Source organism: Hydra viridissima, unplaced genomic scaffold, assembly GCF_058129835.1.
Source record: "Hydra viridissima isolate aposymbiotic clone 2 unplaced genomic scaffold, HvirCarnegie_v1 scaffold_2, whole genome shotgun sequence".
Lineage (NCBI taxonomy): Eukaryota > Metazoa > Cnidaria > Hydrozoa > Anthoathecata > Hydridae > Hydra > Hydra viridissima.
This window is the reverse complement of record NW_028324301.1, coordinates 12,731,621-12,748,922: the sequence shown is the minus strand read 5'-3', so window position 1 is coordinate 12,748,922 and position 17,302 is coordinate 12,731,621. Positions and strand designations below refer to the sequence as shown.

Below are 17,302 nucleotides of genomic sequence, written 5' to 3'. Positions count from 1 at the left end.
TAGATATTGATATAAAGTATAGATATAGATGCTATATATATTTGTAAGACTCAAAATTAAAAAGACTAATTTATATATATATATATATATATATATATATATATATATATATATATATATATATATATATATATATATATATATATATACAGTCAGTCACAAAAGTTTTCGTATACCTTACAATTTAGAGAAAACACTTAATAAAAACCATTTTAGATGCAAAAAAATAATTTTATATCAAAGTAACAAGAATATATCGTACAAGAAATAAAAAATAATTAACTAAATAAAAATATTTATTTGTAAAACTGAAAAAGTATAATTTTTGAATTTATAATATTTCACAAAAGTTTTTCTACACTAAACAAAACTTGTAAAAAAAACAAGAATATGAAAAATTAAAAAATTTTTAGTATTTTGTTGAGCATCCATTGGCATTTACACAAGCTTTTAATCTTCTGTTCATCGATGACACTAATTATTTGGTATAAGAAGATGGAATTTTATTCCATTCTTCTAGTAAGATATTTTTTAGCATATTAACATTTGTTATTCTATGTTTCCTGCTTGTCTGTCTAAATAATCCCACACATTCTCTATTTGGTTAAAGTCTGGTGATTGGGGAGGAGAATGCAGTTGTTTTAGAATATTGTAGAGCAACCATGATTTTACAACATAAGCAGTGTGTTTTGGATCTTGATCCTGTTGAAATATCCAATTATTTCCTAACTTTAATTTAGCAGCATCTGATTTCAAATTATCTTTTATAATGTCCAAATATACCCAGCGATTTATATTATATGTATTTTTTAATATATACCAGCTTTAGTAAATAAAACAATTTATATAAATTTATATAAGTTTCAATAATGAGCTTTTGGACAAAACGGCCAAGAAAAAACTGATGCCTACATCAAGTTTACCAATGCCATTAAATATAAAGGCACTTTTTAGTTCAGAAGATGAATAAAAATTTTAAATAAAATAAACATCTTTACTTACAAATATGTTATATTTATTTACAAATTTGTTATCTTTATTTTACAATATTTAATATATTTTTAAATATTTTATATTTTAAACTTACTGGAGTAAAGTATTTGTGCAATAAATATTACTGTTTCCATGTTTTTCATTTTCATTCCCTTTTAGTGTAACCTCTTGTATATGAGATTGTTAATGAGAATTTAAATTGATCGTGATATTAAATGTTACCAGTGAATAAAGTAAGATAGATTTTATTATTTTAATGTTATTTGTTTCAATGTTGTTTTTGAAAGAAATCCAAAATATAATTTCTGGAGTCTGTCTACTGTTTGAAAAAATTATATACTTATTTACTAAACCATTTTATTTCATTCAACTATTTGGCTTTCTTTATATTTTTTCAAGGTATTTTCATAGTATATTATATTGTGCTATGTTTTTGTTTGCATGGTGAAAACTATGTTCAATGTGCAAACTATATTTTAGTTCATCAAATTATATTTTTATTGATGTGTTCTGTCTTTGATTCATTCTTTTTCAGATCTGCACTTGTGTCTTAGGCCTATGGTTTGCAAAAGGTTCACCATTGGCGTTAAGTTGCTGTGGGTTTCACAGTTTGATTTCCAACCTGGCATGTAAGTATATCATTTTTAAATACTATTTTATTTGACGGAACGTTGTTCAAAAGTTGTCGATTAGCCGCCATCGGTCCGCTGCCGAACCGCCTGCAGCTTTCCGCTAACGGACCGATGTAAATACGATGTGCAAGCCTACGCGGCAACGCAGCGGGCGGCCGACGTCGGCACAGCATAAGTGCTGACAGTAGTTCGTTGTCGGTCCGCCTGCTTAATGTTTGCTGGGATATATATATACCCAGCAAACATTAAGCAGGCGGACCGACAACGAACTACTGTCAGCACTTATGCTGTAACTTTTGAACGGTCCGTCAGCGGCAAATCGATGATAAAGCGATAGCGGAATAGCATAGGACCTATAATAAGTTTTCACTAAAATTTGAATGCATTGATATACATATTATTTTTGTATTTTTGTTTGAATAGAACGCACTTATCGTTAGCAAAATTGTGTATATCTTTCAGCGCAATTTTTACATATAAAAGAATGGCAAATCCTGCCGATGCCTGGAAGGCACATCAAATACCTTTTGACTTTGTGCATATGTATATAGCCATTAAATACGAATTTATTATACTAAAATTCTCCTTGCACCAAAAAACACTACCCAACTGTAAATCATTAGGTCATACGTGGCAACGCTTAAGCTCGGTGAACAAAAAGAATAGTCAGAAGTTATAATAAAAATCATTTTAAGATTGCAATTTACAATTACAATATGAATATTAAAGTCACAATAATATTTTTAAAATTTAAAACAGAATATATAAAATATTTGTATCTATAGGTTATTGCTTAACTTGCGTTTAGCGAACGTTTAAAATATAAAACATAAAATAAATAGTTAATTTTAAACATATCTTTAAGTTTAATTTATTCTCATTTCAATCAAAAACTAAATATACTCAGAAAAACAATATGTGCAGTCTGCAGACTTCTGACATTTACCTGAAAGCAGACAATGACATAATGAAAATATTGAAACAGTTAAGTTTAGAGCTATTACAACAAAGATAATAAACTTACCTTCTCAGTCCTTAAAAACGTTTTTGTTTAAAATAGTCTGATCATCAGTTATTGACAAATAACTCCAGATACTAAGTTTATCTACATTGAATAAATATATATTTAATTTTATTATTTAAGCGTAATTTAAAACATAAAAACAACAAAAACATTGCTTAATTATATTGCTACATTATACTAAGGAAACATCTTTAAAAAAAACTATATAAAAATTAAGTCATATTGCGTGCCTTTTTTTAAAAATAAAACTTCATATACAGTAACCTTAAATACTCTACCTGGTATACTGATTCCTACCAATACGCTTGAGGGGCTAATGAACAATAAAAAAAAATTGTTGTTTCATTAAAAAAATTATCTTTAATTTTGATTTTAAGTTAACAAATAAAATAGTATTTAAAAATGATATATTTATATTCCAGGTTGGAAATCTAACTGTGAAACCCACAGCAACTTAACGCCAATGGTGAACCTTTTGCAAACCATAGGCCTAAGACACAAGTGCAGATCTGAAAAGAATGAATCAGAGACAGAAAACATTAATAAAAATATAATTTGATGAACTAAAATATAGTTTGCACATTGAACATAGTTTTCACGATACAAACAAAAACATAGCACAATATAATATACTATGAAAATACCTTGAAAAAATATAAAGAAAGCCAAATAGTTGATTGAAATAAAATGGCTTAGTAAACAAGTATATAATTTTTTTCAAACAGTAGACAGACTCCAGAACTTATATTTTAGATTTCTTTCAAAAACAACATTGAAACAAATAATATTAAAATAATAAAATCTATCTTACTTTATTCACTGGTAACATTTAATATCACAATCAATTTTAATTCTCATTAACAACCTCATATACAAGAGGTTACAGTAAAAGGGAATGAATATGAAAAACATGGAAACAGTAATATTTATTGCACAAATACTTTACTCCAATGAGTTTAAAAAATAAAATATTTAAAAATATATTAAATATTGTAAATTAAAGATAACAAATTTGTAAATAAAGATGTTTATTTTATTTAAAAATGCTATTCATCTTCTGAACTAAAAAAATGCCTTTTTATTTAATGGCATTGGAAAACTTTATTTAATGGCATTGGAAAACTTGATGTTTGTCCAAAAGCTCATTATTGAAACTGATATAATTTATATAAATTGTTTTATTTACTAAAGCTGGTATATATTAAACAATACATATAATATAAATTGCTGGGTATATTTGGACATTATAAAAAATAATTTGAAATCAGATGCTGCTGAAAGTTAGGAAATAATTGGATATTTCAACAGGATCAAGATCCAAAACACACTGCTTATGTTGTAAAATCATGGTTGCTCTACAATGTTCCAAAACAACTGCATTCTCCTCCCCAATCACCAGACTTTAACCAAATAGAGAATGTGTGGGATTATTTAGACAGACAAGCAGGAAACATAGAATAACAAATGTTAATATGCTAAAAAATATCTTACTAGAAGAATGGAATAAAATTCTGTCTTCTTATACTGAAAAATTAGCGTCATCGATGAACAGAAGATTAAAAGCTTGTGTAAATGCCAATGGATGCTCAACAAAATACTAAAGATTTTTTAATTTTTCATATTCTTGTTTTTTTTCACAAGTTTTGTTTAGTATAGGAAAACTTTTGAGACCTATTATTAATACAAAAATTAAACTTTTTCAGTTTTACAAATAAATATTTTTATTTAGTTAATTATTTTTTATTTCTTGTACGATATATTCTTGTTACTTTGATATAAAATTATTTTTTGCATTTAAAATAGTTTTTATTAAGTGTTTTCTATAAATTGTAAGGTGTACAAAAACTTTTGTGACTGACTGTATATATATATATATATATATATATATATATATATATATATATATATATATATATATATATATATATATATATATACACAGTCAGTCACAAAATGATTTAATTTTGAGTCTTATAAATATATATTGAATCTATATCTATACTTTATATCAATATCTAAACATAATATTATAAAGTATTGTTATAAGTATAGCTATAAGTATAGCTATAAGATTATAACAATGTTAAAATCATATAACTTTTAATATTAATAAGCAATAATTATAGTTATATTTTATAATATAAAGTATAAATATAGATTCAATATAAATTTATATATATATAATTTATATTTTAAGACTAAAAATTAATATGATTTTTTTTACATCTTATTTATTTAACACTTACTGTTTTACTTAGTATATAATTTTATCAGAGTTATAAATATCAAGTAAACTATTGTTAAAAAATAAATGTAATAACAATTTTAAGCATATATTTAAACCCTAATAAGTTATAATTAGTGAATTTTTTATAAAACAGTCACCATATAAAAATCGATCAATCTAAGTCTTACAAAAAGCAGGCATTTCATTTGAAATGCCTGCTTTTGGTGTTATAACGACAGCTTACCGCTATCCGAAAGCCAACTCTGGATTTGTGTTGGCAAAACTATAATGTATCTCCATATGTTTACCGAAGCAGACATGCCGATTTAAAATGTTCATGTTCTCCTGATAATAAAGTAACTTCTTTAAGCAAGCACATCTGCTTTAAAACATGTCGAGCAGCATACAATGTCAAAACTTTTTTATAAGCTGCCTCAGCAGAATTGGGATCAAATGCATCAACAGAAACTTTTTGCATTTGGAAAATTGTCTTATGATCCCTTTCATTACGCATAGATGTTAAAACAACATAGAATTTACCAAGAAAGTCTTCTAAGGAGCTGTTACAGTCAATAACTTCTTTTAACTTTCCATTGAAATTTTCCAGGCGGTTATTGGTGCTATTCATGAAGTTTCCACTAACAAATTTCAAAACAAAAACCCACTCATCACGAATATTATGCCAATTGTTGTTATAATAATCTATAACGGTGGAAGGAGCTGATGAAACAAATAGTCTATATAACTCGTCATAATTTTCCTCTGAGGTTGCAAAAGTTAATTTCTGAATAAACTCTAGAGATGAAATTCGTTCCCCACTAGTAATCCCAAGTTTGACAGTTGTAATTTCACGACTAAAAGTTCTGAAATACAAGATAATGTTAGCTTATTAGAAATATCAAAATATGTAAGATTCTGTAGATAATCGAACAAATTTAAAAAAAATCCTAACTGAAATCTGAACAAGAAAATATTCCTTAATCAATTAATTATTCACATATCAACAATGATTATTACCACAGGGTATGAAATAAACAGAGTAATAGAGAAACCCCTGGAAAGGCACCACATAATACATCTCTCTCTGTAAAGTCTTTATCTGTCATGAAGACATTTGTCTTTGGCCAAGAAGTATTATAACTCTTAAATCTTTCAATGAACCAACTAAAAATTATGTACAAAAGATTTCATAACTTTTAAACAATCTTTTTTCTATGTATATATATTTTTTTTGAAAGAATTTTGTGTGGGTGTGTATGACTCAAGGACACCTAATACTGTCAGATTGTTTTATTTAATATTAGTTTTATCTGCTATAAAGTAAATACATCAAAGTCAGATATAGTTAACAAATCAAACCTCAGAGATGCAGCATCTTCACGTGTAAGCAAACCTACAGCAGCTATTTCACTTTCACCTATGAAAAATATTTCTAGTAACAAGCAAATTTCAAAACTCTAACAAAAAAAGCACAGCAGTAACCAAATTCAAAATTAATAACTAAAGTTATGTAAAGAAGCAATCCAAACTTACCAGCTCCATCTTTGCATAGCAGAATATATACTGGCAGACGAATTTCTAATAATTTATAAGTTGCATCCATGCATAAAAATTCAGGAAATGCATTGTAAGCACTATGCATTGAAATATCTTGGAAGAAAAGCCCTTGTAAATTATCTTCTGCATCTGTTAAAACATCTACATTAGCATCTAAAATGCATATATATATATATATATATATGAAAAAAGAGGATGCATTATATGTAACAACATGAAAATCAAAAAATGAAAACAATGATAACTATAACTCTTTACAAAAAAACTTTTGTTTTATGACTTTCTTACTGTATTTTTCCTTTAAAGTCTTAACAAAACTTGTTAAATTGTTTCGTGTATCACTTTTGTGCGCAGAAGCAGCAATGTTTGATAAGTCACGAAGAGTTATCATTTTTCCAGTCTCCTTTGACAATTCACGTTGAAGTAGCATTTTGTTAGCTTTTAAGCGTAACAAGTTTTCTGCTTTTGCAATAGCATAATTAGGAAGTCTTCTTTGCTTTGGTAAGTACTTATACAAAATCTATTTTTAAAAGCAATTATTTTATTCGTTTAATCAATTACAAAATATAATCTAATATGGTTTTGTTATAATGCCTACAACATATAATCTAATATGGTTTCTAACCACAATACCTTTCCAGAAAATGTCAGTCACAAAATTTTTAAAATTAAATTGCAGGATATTTCAAGAATTTAATTCATATATTTTAGAACATTTTATCATAAATGTTATAACTTACTTCAGATACTTCATGATTATGTTCATTGTTTAAATCTTGCAAAATTAATGTTTGCCCATCTTCTGATGCTTTAAAACTTTAGAAGAATGGACACTCTTTCTTATAAGTTCTATAATAAACATGTTCAAAACCGGTTACTTTTTCATAAAAAGAATATGCTATCCTTTGATGAAATAAGGCATTTAAATTAGAACATTGTTTATTTCCTATGCATAAATAAGTTATCAATTTATTTCTTTAAACCTTTTATTTGTAATAAATTCTTCATTAATAATAACAAAGTTATGAAATAAAAAAAGTACTAACAAAGTTTGACGTTTTCCATTGCCTTTATTTGTAAATTTCCTTCCACCATGTATACAACAATACTTTATATAGTAATACTGTATCTGTGGAGCTATTGTAGCAGCTTTTCTTGGAATGGTTTTTCTAGCAGCTTCAATTGTTTTGGCGTCACGAATCCACAACTGCACAAAATGAGAATCTTCATATTTCTTAATAACTGATTTTAAATCTTCAAATGATAAAAAATGTATCTTTGCATGCAAAACTAGTTGATATCTTTTAAGTATGAATGAAATGAAATTTTTCAAATATATAGTTCAAATATTTTCCCAATGATCGGAATTTAAAATATCGATAGCTCCGCGCAAAATCGGACTATCTGCAATCTCCGCCAAAAACAAAATTGGCATATCTGCAATCTCCGCGTAAAACAAAATTGGACTATCTGCATTTTTGCCAGATACATTTTTGGACTATCTGCGTTTTTCGGGTGCATAAATTTTTGGTGGTGTTTCTTTAAATATTTGAAGTTTTTTATAAAATTCTACAATTTTTTAAATAATAGCGATTATTTAAACATTTATTAATAGCGATTATTTAAACACAAAACCTTGATCATAACTTGATTAAGTTTGTGAGTAATCAAGTAGTTTTAGTTAAGATAAATATGTTAAAAATAACTTATGTTATTGTTAATAATAATATAGCATATGTAACAAAACATTGCTATGTTACATACTAATTGCTAAATTCGTCATACATACTTTGTCAATTTTATTTAGCCTTGTTGTTGTGACTAATAAGTTTAGATCAAATTAAGTTCTTGTTATGTTATGTTGCAATGTTGCTAAGTGGTCTTTATACACAAGATCTGCATATAAATATATACAGGATGTCAGCCAAATCAGGAAAATGCCAGGGAATTCGGATATCTTCAAAAAAATCAGGGGATTATCAGAGAAATTAGGTTAAATTTTAGAAAAATCAGGAAAGATGAGTCTTTAATCAAACTTATATAACTTAAATAAGTTGTATATAGTTCACGTAATCTAAAAGTTTATTTGGCAGTTAGTTTTATGAACCTCTCTTGATATATTTAATGTGGGTTGTATTATTGTTTATATTTTTGCAGTTGAAGAGCATTTTTCTAAACGAGAAATAGGTAAATATCAGGGAAACGCTAGGAAAATCCAACTTAAAATATTGGCAGACACCCTGTATATATATATATATATATATATATATATATATATATATATATATATATATATATATATATATATATATATATATATATATAAATTAGCAAAAATACTTATCTAATTTTTTCTTTGACAGCTTGTTTTACCATCAGTAGGTTCATCAGGAAGTCTGATGAACCTAGTGATGGTGAAAGATAAGTTTATAAATATATAAGGTTAATATATAACATGTTAACTAATGATTAATTTGTTAACCTTCCTGATTACTTATTGATGGTGAAACAAGTTGTGGAAGATAAAATTAGATAAGTGTTTTTACTAATTTATTACTGCTCTGCTCTTTAAGACCATTGAGCACTCTATTTTTAGAATACACTAACATAGTTTATATATATATATATATATATATATATATATATATATATATATATATATATATATATATATATATATATATATATATATATATATATATATATATATTAGGGCCCTGCGAATCGCTTCGATTCGATTCGATTCGATTTGCGAATCAAATGCCGCTTCGATTCGAGATTCGATTCGAAAAAAATGATTCGAGTTTTTCGAATCATTTTTTTATTTAAATTACTTTATGTTTTCATACAAACGGCGTTAAAAAGTTTTCAAAATATCAATATTTATGTTATCAGAAAATTCAGCGGTAGAGTAATTTTGGAACGTAAACATACTTTTCATTACAATTAATTGTCGATTAGGGATTTAAACAGAGCGGAACGCAAATTTGTAACGCAAAAGTTAGGTTTTATTTTTTGCGTCGTTAATGTTTGACTTCGCTTTCACTAAAGTAATTTTAAATTCGATACTTTTTGTTTGTGCTACATCAAGCTATTTTTGCATCAAGCTATAAAATGACTTCTAAAAAATTGGCAGTTAAAGAATTCTTTGAAAAAAAAGGAGTATTCTGGCAATGCAAACAAGAAAAATGCAACAAAAAGTATTCTGTTTAGAAAACTGGAACTTTATCTCATCTATGGAACCATTTAAAACGTGACCATAAAAAACTACTCGTAGAAGCAACAAAAAAGCGCACATCTGCTACTAAAAGAAAAAAGAATTCCAATAACACAATCGAGCAATCATCAAGTTCCTCGTTAAATTCGAATTTTATTCGACTATATTTATTTCAATAGATACAGTTATTAAAAAAAACTACGACCGTACAGTGCTTAGACTTGTAATTGAAGATGGAAGATCATTTGAGACAACTTCTGGATCTAGCTTTATTTATCTGTGCTCGGTGCTTACTCAAGGGCAATATCATCCACCACACCCGACCACTTTATCTCGAAATTTAGGTGACATGGTCGATGATTTATATATTAACTTCCAACAAAGTATAAAAAGCCAATTAATCTCCAAACCTAGCATCACTTTTGATCACTTTAAAGCCGACAATGGCGATAACTTTCTTGTTTCTACTTGCCACTTTATTTCATCCTGTTGGGTTTTAGAACCATGCTGTTTATCAGTTGTAAATCTGGAAGTAATAAATGCTTGTCACAAAGCTACTTCCACTGAAGAAGTTTTAAGAAACGTGCTGTCAAAATTTGACTTGACTTCAGATAATATTTTCCGAGCTACAACCGATACTACTCCTAGTATGCCATGCACACTTAAACTTCTTGGGATTGATTGGCTAGGCTGTTGTGCTCATAAACTCCAACTTTGTGTGAAATCAGCTATACACAACCAACCAATTCTTGTTACATTAATTAGCAAGGCTCATAAAATAGTAGGATTTTTTCACTCATCATCAGTTGGACAGGCAGCTCTCAAAAAGTATCAGATTTCTCAAGGAAAACCTGAGTCAAAGCCTCCAATGGATGTGGAAACGCGCTTTAACAGCACTTCTAACTTATTGGAATGGATTTAAAAAAAAAATGATTCTATAGAGATTGCTCTAGCTGAGTGTTCACAAAAAAAAAACTGAATGAAAGTGCCACCGACTTGTCTAACTGAAACACAAGTGCAATTGTTAACAACAGTCGCTCCTATTTTTAATGCAGTATCTGAAGCCACTACTATACTAAGTGCGGAAAAAAGCGTAAGCATTAGTTTAGTTTATCCGTGCATTACAACTTTGAAAAATTATCTTCGCTTGATGGATAAAAGAGGGATGGGTAAATTTGTCGACAATCATATTACGCAGTTGGAAATGAGGTTTGATTTAAGTGAAGACGTTTTTCTTACCGCTACTTTCTTAGACCCTCGATTTAAATCAGAAATGTTTACTTTGGCAGAGAAACAAATCGTATAATCTTATCTAATGACATCTGGAAAAACACGATTTAAATATTACTATGATTCCCGCTGAAATTCAACTCGAAGTAGCAAATTTTTCATCTGAAGCAAATGGAATTTTCGATAAAATGTTTGAACATATCACTAAAAATCGTACTCTACCAGAGAAAGGAACTTTAGATCAGCAATTACATTTTGAAACTACTTCATACATCGAAGAGAAAACGTTGGGACGTCCAGATTGTTCTATTCTGTACTGGAAAAACAAACGTAACATTTTCCCTTTATTATCAAAAGTTGCAACTGATTTTCTTGCTGTTCAAACTACAAATTGTTCGTCTGAAAGAGTTAACTCTGTGGGAGGAGGAGTGATTGACAGTAAACGCAGTAGTCTTTCCGAGCAAAATGCGGAATGGTTAATTTGGGCTAGAAGTAACAAAAAGAGTTTGTTCAAATAACATTCAAATTTTGTAATATTTTGTATAGCATACATGAAAATAAAGATAAAAAACTTAAGTTTCTTTCAACTAGTGATTCGATTCGTGATTCGATTCGATTCGCGAATCAAGACCTGCTTCGATTCGAAACCAAAAATGCCGATTCGCAGGGCCCTAATATATATATATATATATATATATATATATATATATATATATATATATATATATATATATATATATATATATATATATATATATATATATATATATATATATATATATATATATATATATATATAGTATTGTAGAAATTATGTTAATATTTCCAGTAAGAGTGCTCAATACAGCGTAGAATAAGTAGAGCGAATATACTATTATTGTTATTATATAAACTAAATAATTAGCTTGGTTTATATTACATTACTTAAAGTTTCACGCAATAGCGATCATCAGATGTTATAAAACCGTTAAAAAACGTAACGACAAAAAATACGAAAAATACGAAAAAAGTGCTATGGAGTGTCTGCTATGATGGCATTAAAGTTTTTTATTAAAAATTTATTTTCATAGCGGCACTTTGATGTTAGTTCGCTTCGTTTATTGAGCAAGTCTAGTTTCGAGGTAATAATGTGGTACTTTTCGGTCAAGCACAAATTACAGTAATTGCCACCAGGTTTAAATGGTTCTGCCTGATCGAGAATATTCCACGTAAGGATGGGTTCTAAACTTTTACTTTTGCACTCCCATACAAATTTAGAAAGTTCAGTGGAGTTTGCTTTATTTTCATAACGAAAAGAATTCTTATGCTTATACCATCTGTCTTTAAAGGTTTTTTCAGTGAGCCCAATATAATAATGCCCCTTTTCTTGCTGCTGAGTTTTTACGCCGCAAATATAAATAAGGTTTTTCTTAAGGCATTTTCCGTTTAGTGGGCATGCGGCGGTTTGTCGGCAATTGCTTGACTGGCTATTATTGTCAGTAGTATTAGATAGAATTCTTTTGTTATGAGCAGTAATAATTTTCTTAATATTTGAGAGGCAGCTGTAACTAACTTTGACATTGTTCCGGTTAAAAAGTTTGTGGAATTTATGGTCTTTAGGAAAGCATTTATCAACTAAACCCAAAAATATCTTTGCTACGTTTTTTCTAACGTTCAGTGAAAACGGAGGGTTAAACCAAATAACGTTTCGTTTTCGAGATCCTGCATCACGTTTTGGCGTGTTTTGATTGAAAAAAATTTTTCCTTTAAATCCACAAGAAATGAGAGCGTTGTTATAAAACGGTGCGGCTCTATCAAAAACCTCTTTATTTGAAGATATATTACTGATGCGGTAAGAAATCATATTCGGTATCAATTTGATGATATTAGGTGGGTGATTGGAGTTGACGTTGATATACATAGGGTTATCTCCTTGTTTTCTGTAAGGTTGAAAAGTACTGTCAAGGAGATTAAGTGTAGTGTCGAGGAAGTTTACAATTTTTAAATTAGATTTAATAGTAATAGTAAGGTTGAATTTATGTTTAAAAATCTTGACAAAATTTTTCTTTATTTTTTCTGACTGAGGGCCGCTGATATTATAGAAGCAGCAGAGACCATCATCTCTATATAGGCCTGTGGTGTTGAGCCCGTATTCACTGGCAATAGTATATAATATGTATAGGCCTCCTAACTCGCACAGTTCGGCTCCGTCAAAACTTCCCATAGTAACGTCAAAATCAGGGTCGCCTGATTTTTTGCTCCACATATTATTTCCTGCGAAAAGTAAAGTTTTCCTGGTATGGTAGATGATGTTGATTGATTCATCAGGAATTATGGTGAACTTCTTAGCGTGTATTAAAGAATCATGAAGTAATTGTTTTGAAATACTTAGGTCGTTAGAAAAGTTCGTAGAACTCCCCTCTAAAAAAAAAAAAAGAAGAGCTTTTTTTAATTTTGTTTTATCAAATGTTCAAAATAATGTCCATCGTTATCTATACAAAGTTGCATCCTTTCAAGCCATTTGTCAAACGTTTTTTTATACTCTTCTTTGGGTATACTTTGAAGTAGCTTCGTTATGCGAGTTTTTTGACTTTCGACGTCAGTATCGTCATCAAGATTTTTTTTTATCAAGTCGAATAGCCAATAATTGGATGGAGCTAAGTCTGGTGAGTATGGTGGGTGGCGAATTATTGTAATTCCAGCTTGGTTTAGACAATTTGTGACGGTTTCAGTCACATGGGGTCGAGCGTTATCATGGAGAAATTTAAAATTTTGAGTGCCTGTTTTAGGTCTTTGCTTATTTATTTCGCATATAAGAGGTTTCAAACAATTTTTTACATAATATTCGCTAGTAATGGTGTCTCCCTTTTCAACATAACCCAAATGAACAACACCTGTTGTTTTGAAGAAGATGTAGAACATGTTTTTCGGCTGAAACCTGTCGCATCTTACTATAGTTCTTGGACTTTCACCTTCACCGACCCAACTAGCGTTAGCCGACTTGTGTCCAACTTGTCTCAAATAAAACCACGACTCATCCCCTGTAATAATATCACATAGTCTCCATGGACCGTTTCTGAAAAGAGCTAAATTTTCCTTACATGCCTCAACTCTATTCTTGCGATTTTGATCGGTTAACTCGTGGGGTATCCAACGTGATGTTAATTTTCTTTTTTTAAGTGCGTTGTGAATGATTTCGTTGATTGTAAAGCGATTAATCGATGTCAGGGCTTCAATTATATCATGTGTTGCATGAGGATTTTCTTCAATAATGGCTCGCACACGTTCAATATTCTCAGCTGTATACGTGGTTTGAGGGTGCCCTGAGCGAGGATCATCTTCGAGACTCTCTCTACCATCTTTAAATAAAGTAGCCCACTTGGCAACTGTACTATATTTTGGAGCTTGGTCACCATGAGAGCACGGGTTTTAATATATGCTCGATATTCAAATTTATCCATTTTCAAATTTTTTCTTGAAAACGTATATAGTAAAATTTAAATAACTTTTTTAATAAACATTCAAAATACTTCAACAAGTACTTAAAATGTTCATAATTAAACGCAGTTTAAAAAGATATATAAATATTTAATTATTTCCTGTCTCATTGTATCTTTATAGATGAAGTTCTACGAACTTTCCTAACGACCTAAGTAGAAGGATAGAACTCGTTAATGTCGTATTGAATAAAAGTACATAATTTTTTGTCTGGTATGGACTTGAACCACTCTATTACTTCTTTTGTATTATGCCATTGGTGTACGAGGGTGGCCTTTCTCACTCTGCTATTAATATCATCTAATAAAACTTTACTAATTTTCCCGAGCTCTGGTTTAGCGGGGTTTATTAAACGGCACTGAGGATTGTTGGCAAAATTATCCTTGTGGTCTTTTAGGGTATGATCCTAATTATTGATCCTAATTATTGATAAATAAAGTTTATGAAAAGTTGGAAACCATAATGTTTAATACTCATGCATGAGTTTTTAACTAGTTTGTGTTCAGTTAAGTAGCATCTCCAAAAAAGAATGGTTTTAAGTAGACAACAAAGAAAACTCCACATAGTTTGATTGCTTAATGAACAAAAATAGGTTTATAACAATAATTTTGTTAGTTACGATCTAGGTTACTATATATATATATATTTATATATATATATATATATTTTTATATATGTGTGTGTATATATACGTGTATATATAAATATATGTATATATATATATGTATATTTATATATATATATATACATATATATATATACATACATATATTTATATATACACGAAATTATTGTGATATATGTGTGTATATATATATATATATATATATATATATATATATATATATATATATATATATATATATATATATATACATATATCACAATAATTTCGTTAGTTAGGATCTAAGTTACTAAATATACATATATATATACATATATATATATATATATATATATGTATATACATATATATATATATATATATATATGTATATATATATGTATATTTAGTAACTGTATATATATACATATATATATATATATATATATATATATATATATGTATATATATACATATATATATATATATATATATATGTATATATATACATATATATATATATATATATATATATACACACACAGGGTGTCAGCCAATATTATAAGTTGGATTTTCCTAGCGTTTCCCTGATATTTACCTATTTCTCGTTTAGAAATATGCTCTTCAACTGCAAAAATATAAACAATAATACAACCCACATTAAATATATCAAGAGAGGTTCATAAAACTAACTGCCAAATAAACTTTTAGATTACGTGAACTATATACAACTTATTTAAGTTATATAAGTTTGATAAAGACTCATCTTTCCTGATTTTTCTAAAATTTAACCTAATTTCTCTGATAATCCCCTGATTTTTTTGAAGATATCCGAATTCCCTGGCATTTCCCTGATTTCGCAGACATCCTGTATATATTTATATGCAGATCTTGTGTATAAAGACCACTTAGCAACATTGCAACATAACATAACAAGAACTTAATTTGATCTAAACTTATTAGTCACAACAACAAGGCTAAATAAAATTGACAAAGTATGTATGACGAATTTAGCAATTAGTATGTAACATAGCAATGTTTTGTTACATATGCTATATTATTATTAACAATAACATAAGTTATTTTTAACATATTTATCTTAACTAAAACTACTTGATTACTCACAAACTTAATCAAGTTATGATCAAAGTTTTGTGTTTAAATAATCGCTATTAATAAATGTTTAAATAATCGCTATTATTTAAAAAATTGTAGAATTTTATAAAAAACTTCAAATATTTAAAGAAACACCACCAAAAATTTATGCACCCGAAAAACGCAGATAGTCCAAAAATGTATCTGGCAAAAATGCAGATAGTCCAATTTTGTTTTACGCGGAGATTGCAGATATGCCAATTTTGTTTTTGGCGGAGATTGCAGATATGCCAAATTTGTTTTCCGCGGAGATTGCAGATAGTCCGATTTTGCGCGGAGCCATCGATATATGAAATCGAAACTTGTTTTGACACGTGACTTTTTCAACCAATAAACGGGCTTCCGGCACTATAAGCAAATTTCGTTAGAGTGCCGACTTTCGGCACTCTATCCACGCACTATGCATCGCTTAGCGGAAATAGGATTTTGTACATAATTTTTAGTGATTTTTCATATTTAAACTTTTTAAGTTTTTTTTTTTGCATTCAGTTTTTAATTCTCTAAAAAAAAAAATTATTTTTAGTTTTTTTAAACTTTTGACATCTTAAGGGTTTTTTTGAGGTTTTAAAAAACTCGCATTTTTGTTAAAATCCTTTCAAAGTATATGATAAGAGTTAAATTTCTATATTATTTTTATGCGAAATTAAAATAATAATGTATTTAATAGAATGTAAAACAAGAAATGGAAAGAAAAGGTTTTTCAATAGCATTTTTTTGCTGATTTTTTGATTTCTTAAACATTGATTGATTTAAGCATGTAGTCACAGAGGTCGCCTCGTTTTTTTTGAATAAAATATAGCTACTGCGAATCGACTTTACTGCCATGGAAAAAAATTGAGGCGACCTCTGTGACCTCATGCCTAAAAATCATTTTTACTACTGTGAGTTTTCTTCAAATACCGACTAAAATCTGTGAGGTAAATGAAAATTCCGTAGTTCAATAACATACGGTAAGTTTTTATTTGATTCAGTTTTACCTTGTGAAGGTTTATTCAAATTATCAAAATGGCAACATTCACTCTTCGTCAACTTTTAACACATACATTTTCAGAGCAGGTGAAATATTCAGAAACTGAAGTAAAATGTAGTTTATTCAATATGATCAAACATTCAGTTTCTAGAGAGTTTGAGTATCTTTTGGAGGATGAAGATAATTCTATTAAAGTTTTAGCACAGGAGGAACGTG

At 28.4% G+C, this 17,302-nt stretch overlaps 1 protein-coding gene and 1 pseudogene across 2 annotated transcripts; one reads left to right on the top strand and one right to left on the bottom strand.

The window, feature by feature from the left end:
* Nucleotides 1-2,480: 2,480 nt before the first annotated feature.
* On the bottom strand, nucleotides 2,481-8,077 carry LOC149891995 (zinc finger SWIM domain-containing protein 3-like; annotated as a pseudogene). Its single transcript, XR_016449677.1, has 12 exons — nucleotides 8,069-8,077; nucleotides 7,480-7,734; nucleotides 7,174-7,282; nucleotides 6,722-6,953; nucleotides 6,410-6,586; nucleotides 6,236-6,293; nucleotides 5,894-6,040; nucleotides 5,121-5,739; nucleotides 3,098-3,158; nucleotides 2,928-2,962; nucleotides 2,650-2,730; nucleotides 2,481-2,571 (listed from the first exon to the last, which is right to left on the bottom strand). The product of XR_016449677.1 is annotated as a zinc finger SWIM domain-containing protein 3-like (transcript).
* A 293-nt stretch (nucleotides 8,078-8,370) lies between these two features.
* On the top strand, nucleotides 8,371-10,572 carry LOC149891994 (uncharacterized). The gene is made up of 3 exons (XM_090078048.1): nucleotides 8,371-8,425; nucleotides 8,591-8,620; nucleotides 9,830-10,572. The coding sequence occupies exons 1-3, from the start codon at nucleotides 8,371-8,373 to the stop codon at nucleotides 10,570-10,572; spliced, it is 828 nt and encodes a 275-aa protein (XP_089934174.1).
* Nucleotides 10,573-17,302: the final 6,730 nt, after the last annotated feature.

What these genes read in the sequence shown, in the direction of transcription:
- LOC149891994 (XM_090078048.1), top strand. Translation starts at nt 8,371, where the DNA reads ATGCCAGGGAATTCGGATATCTTCAAAAAAATCAGGGGATTATCAGAG. An exon ending in GGGATTATCAGAGAAATTAG is followed by an intron (nt 8,426 to 8,590) that starts GTTAAATTTTAG and finishes ATATTTTTGCAG; the next exon opens with TTGAAGAGCATTTTTCTAAA. An exon ending in TTTTTCTAAACGAGAAATAG is followed by an intron (nt 8,621 to 9,829) that starts GTAAATATCAGG and finishes TTATTTCAATAG; the next exon opens with ATACAGTTATTAAAAAAAAC.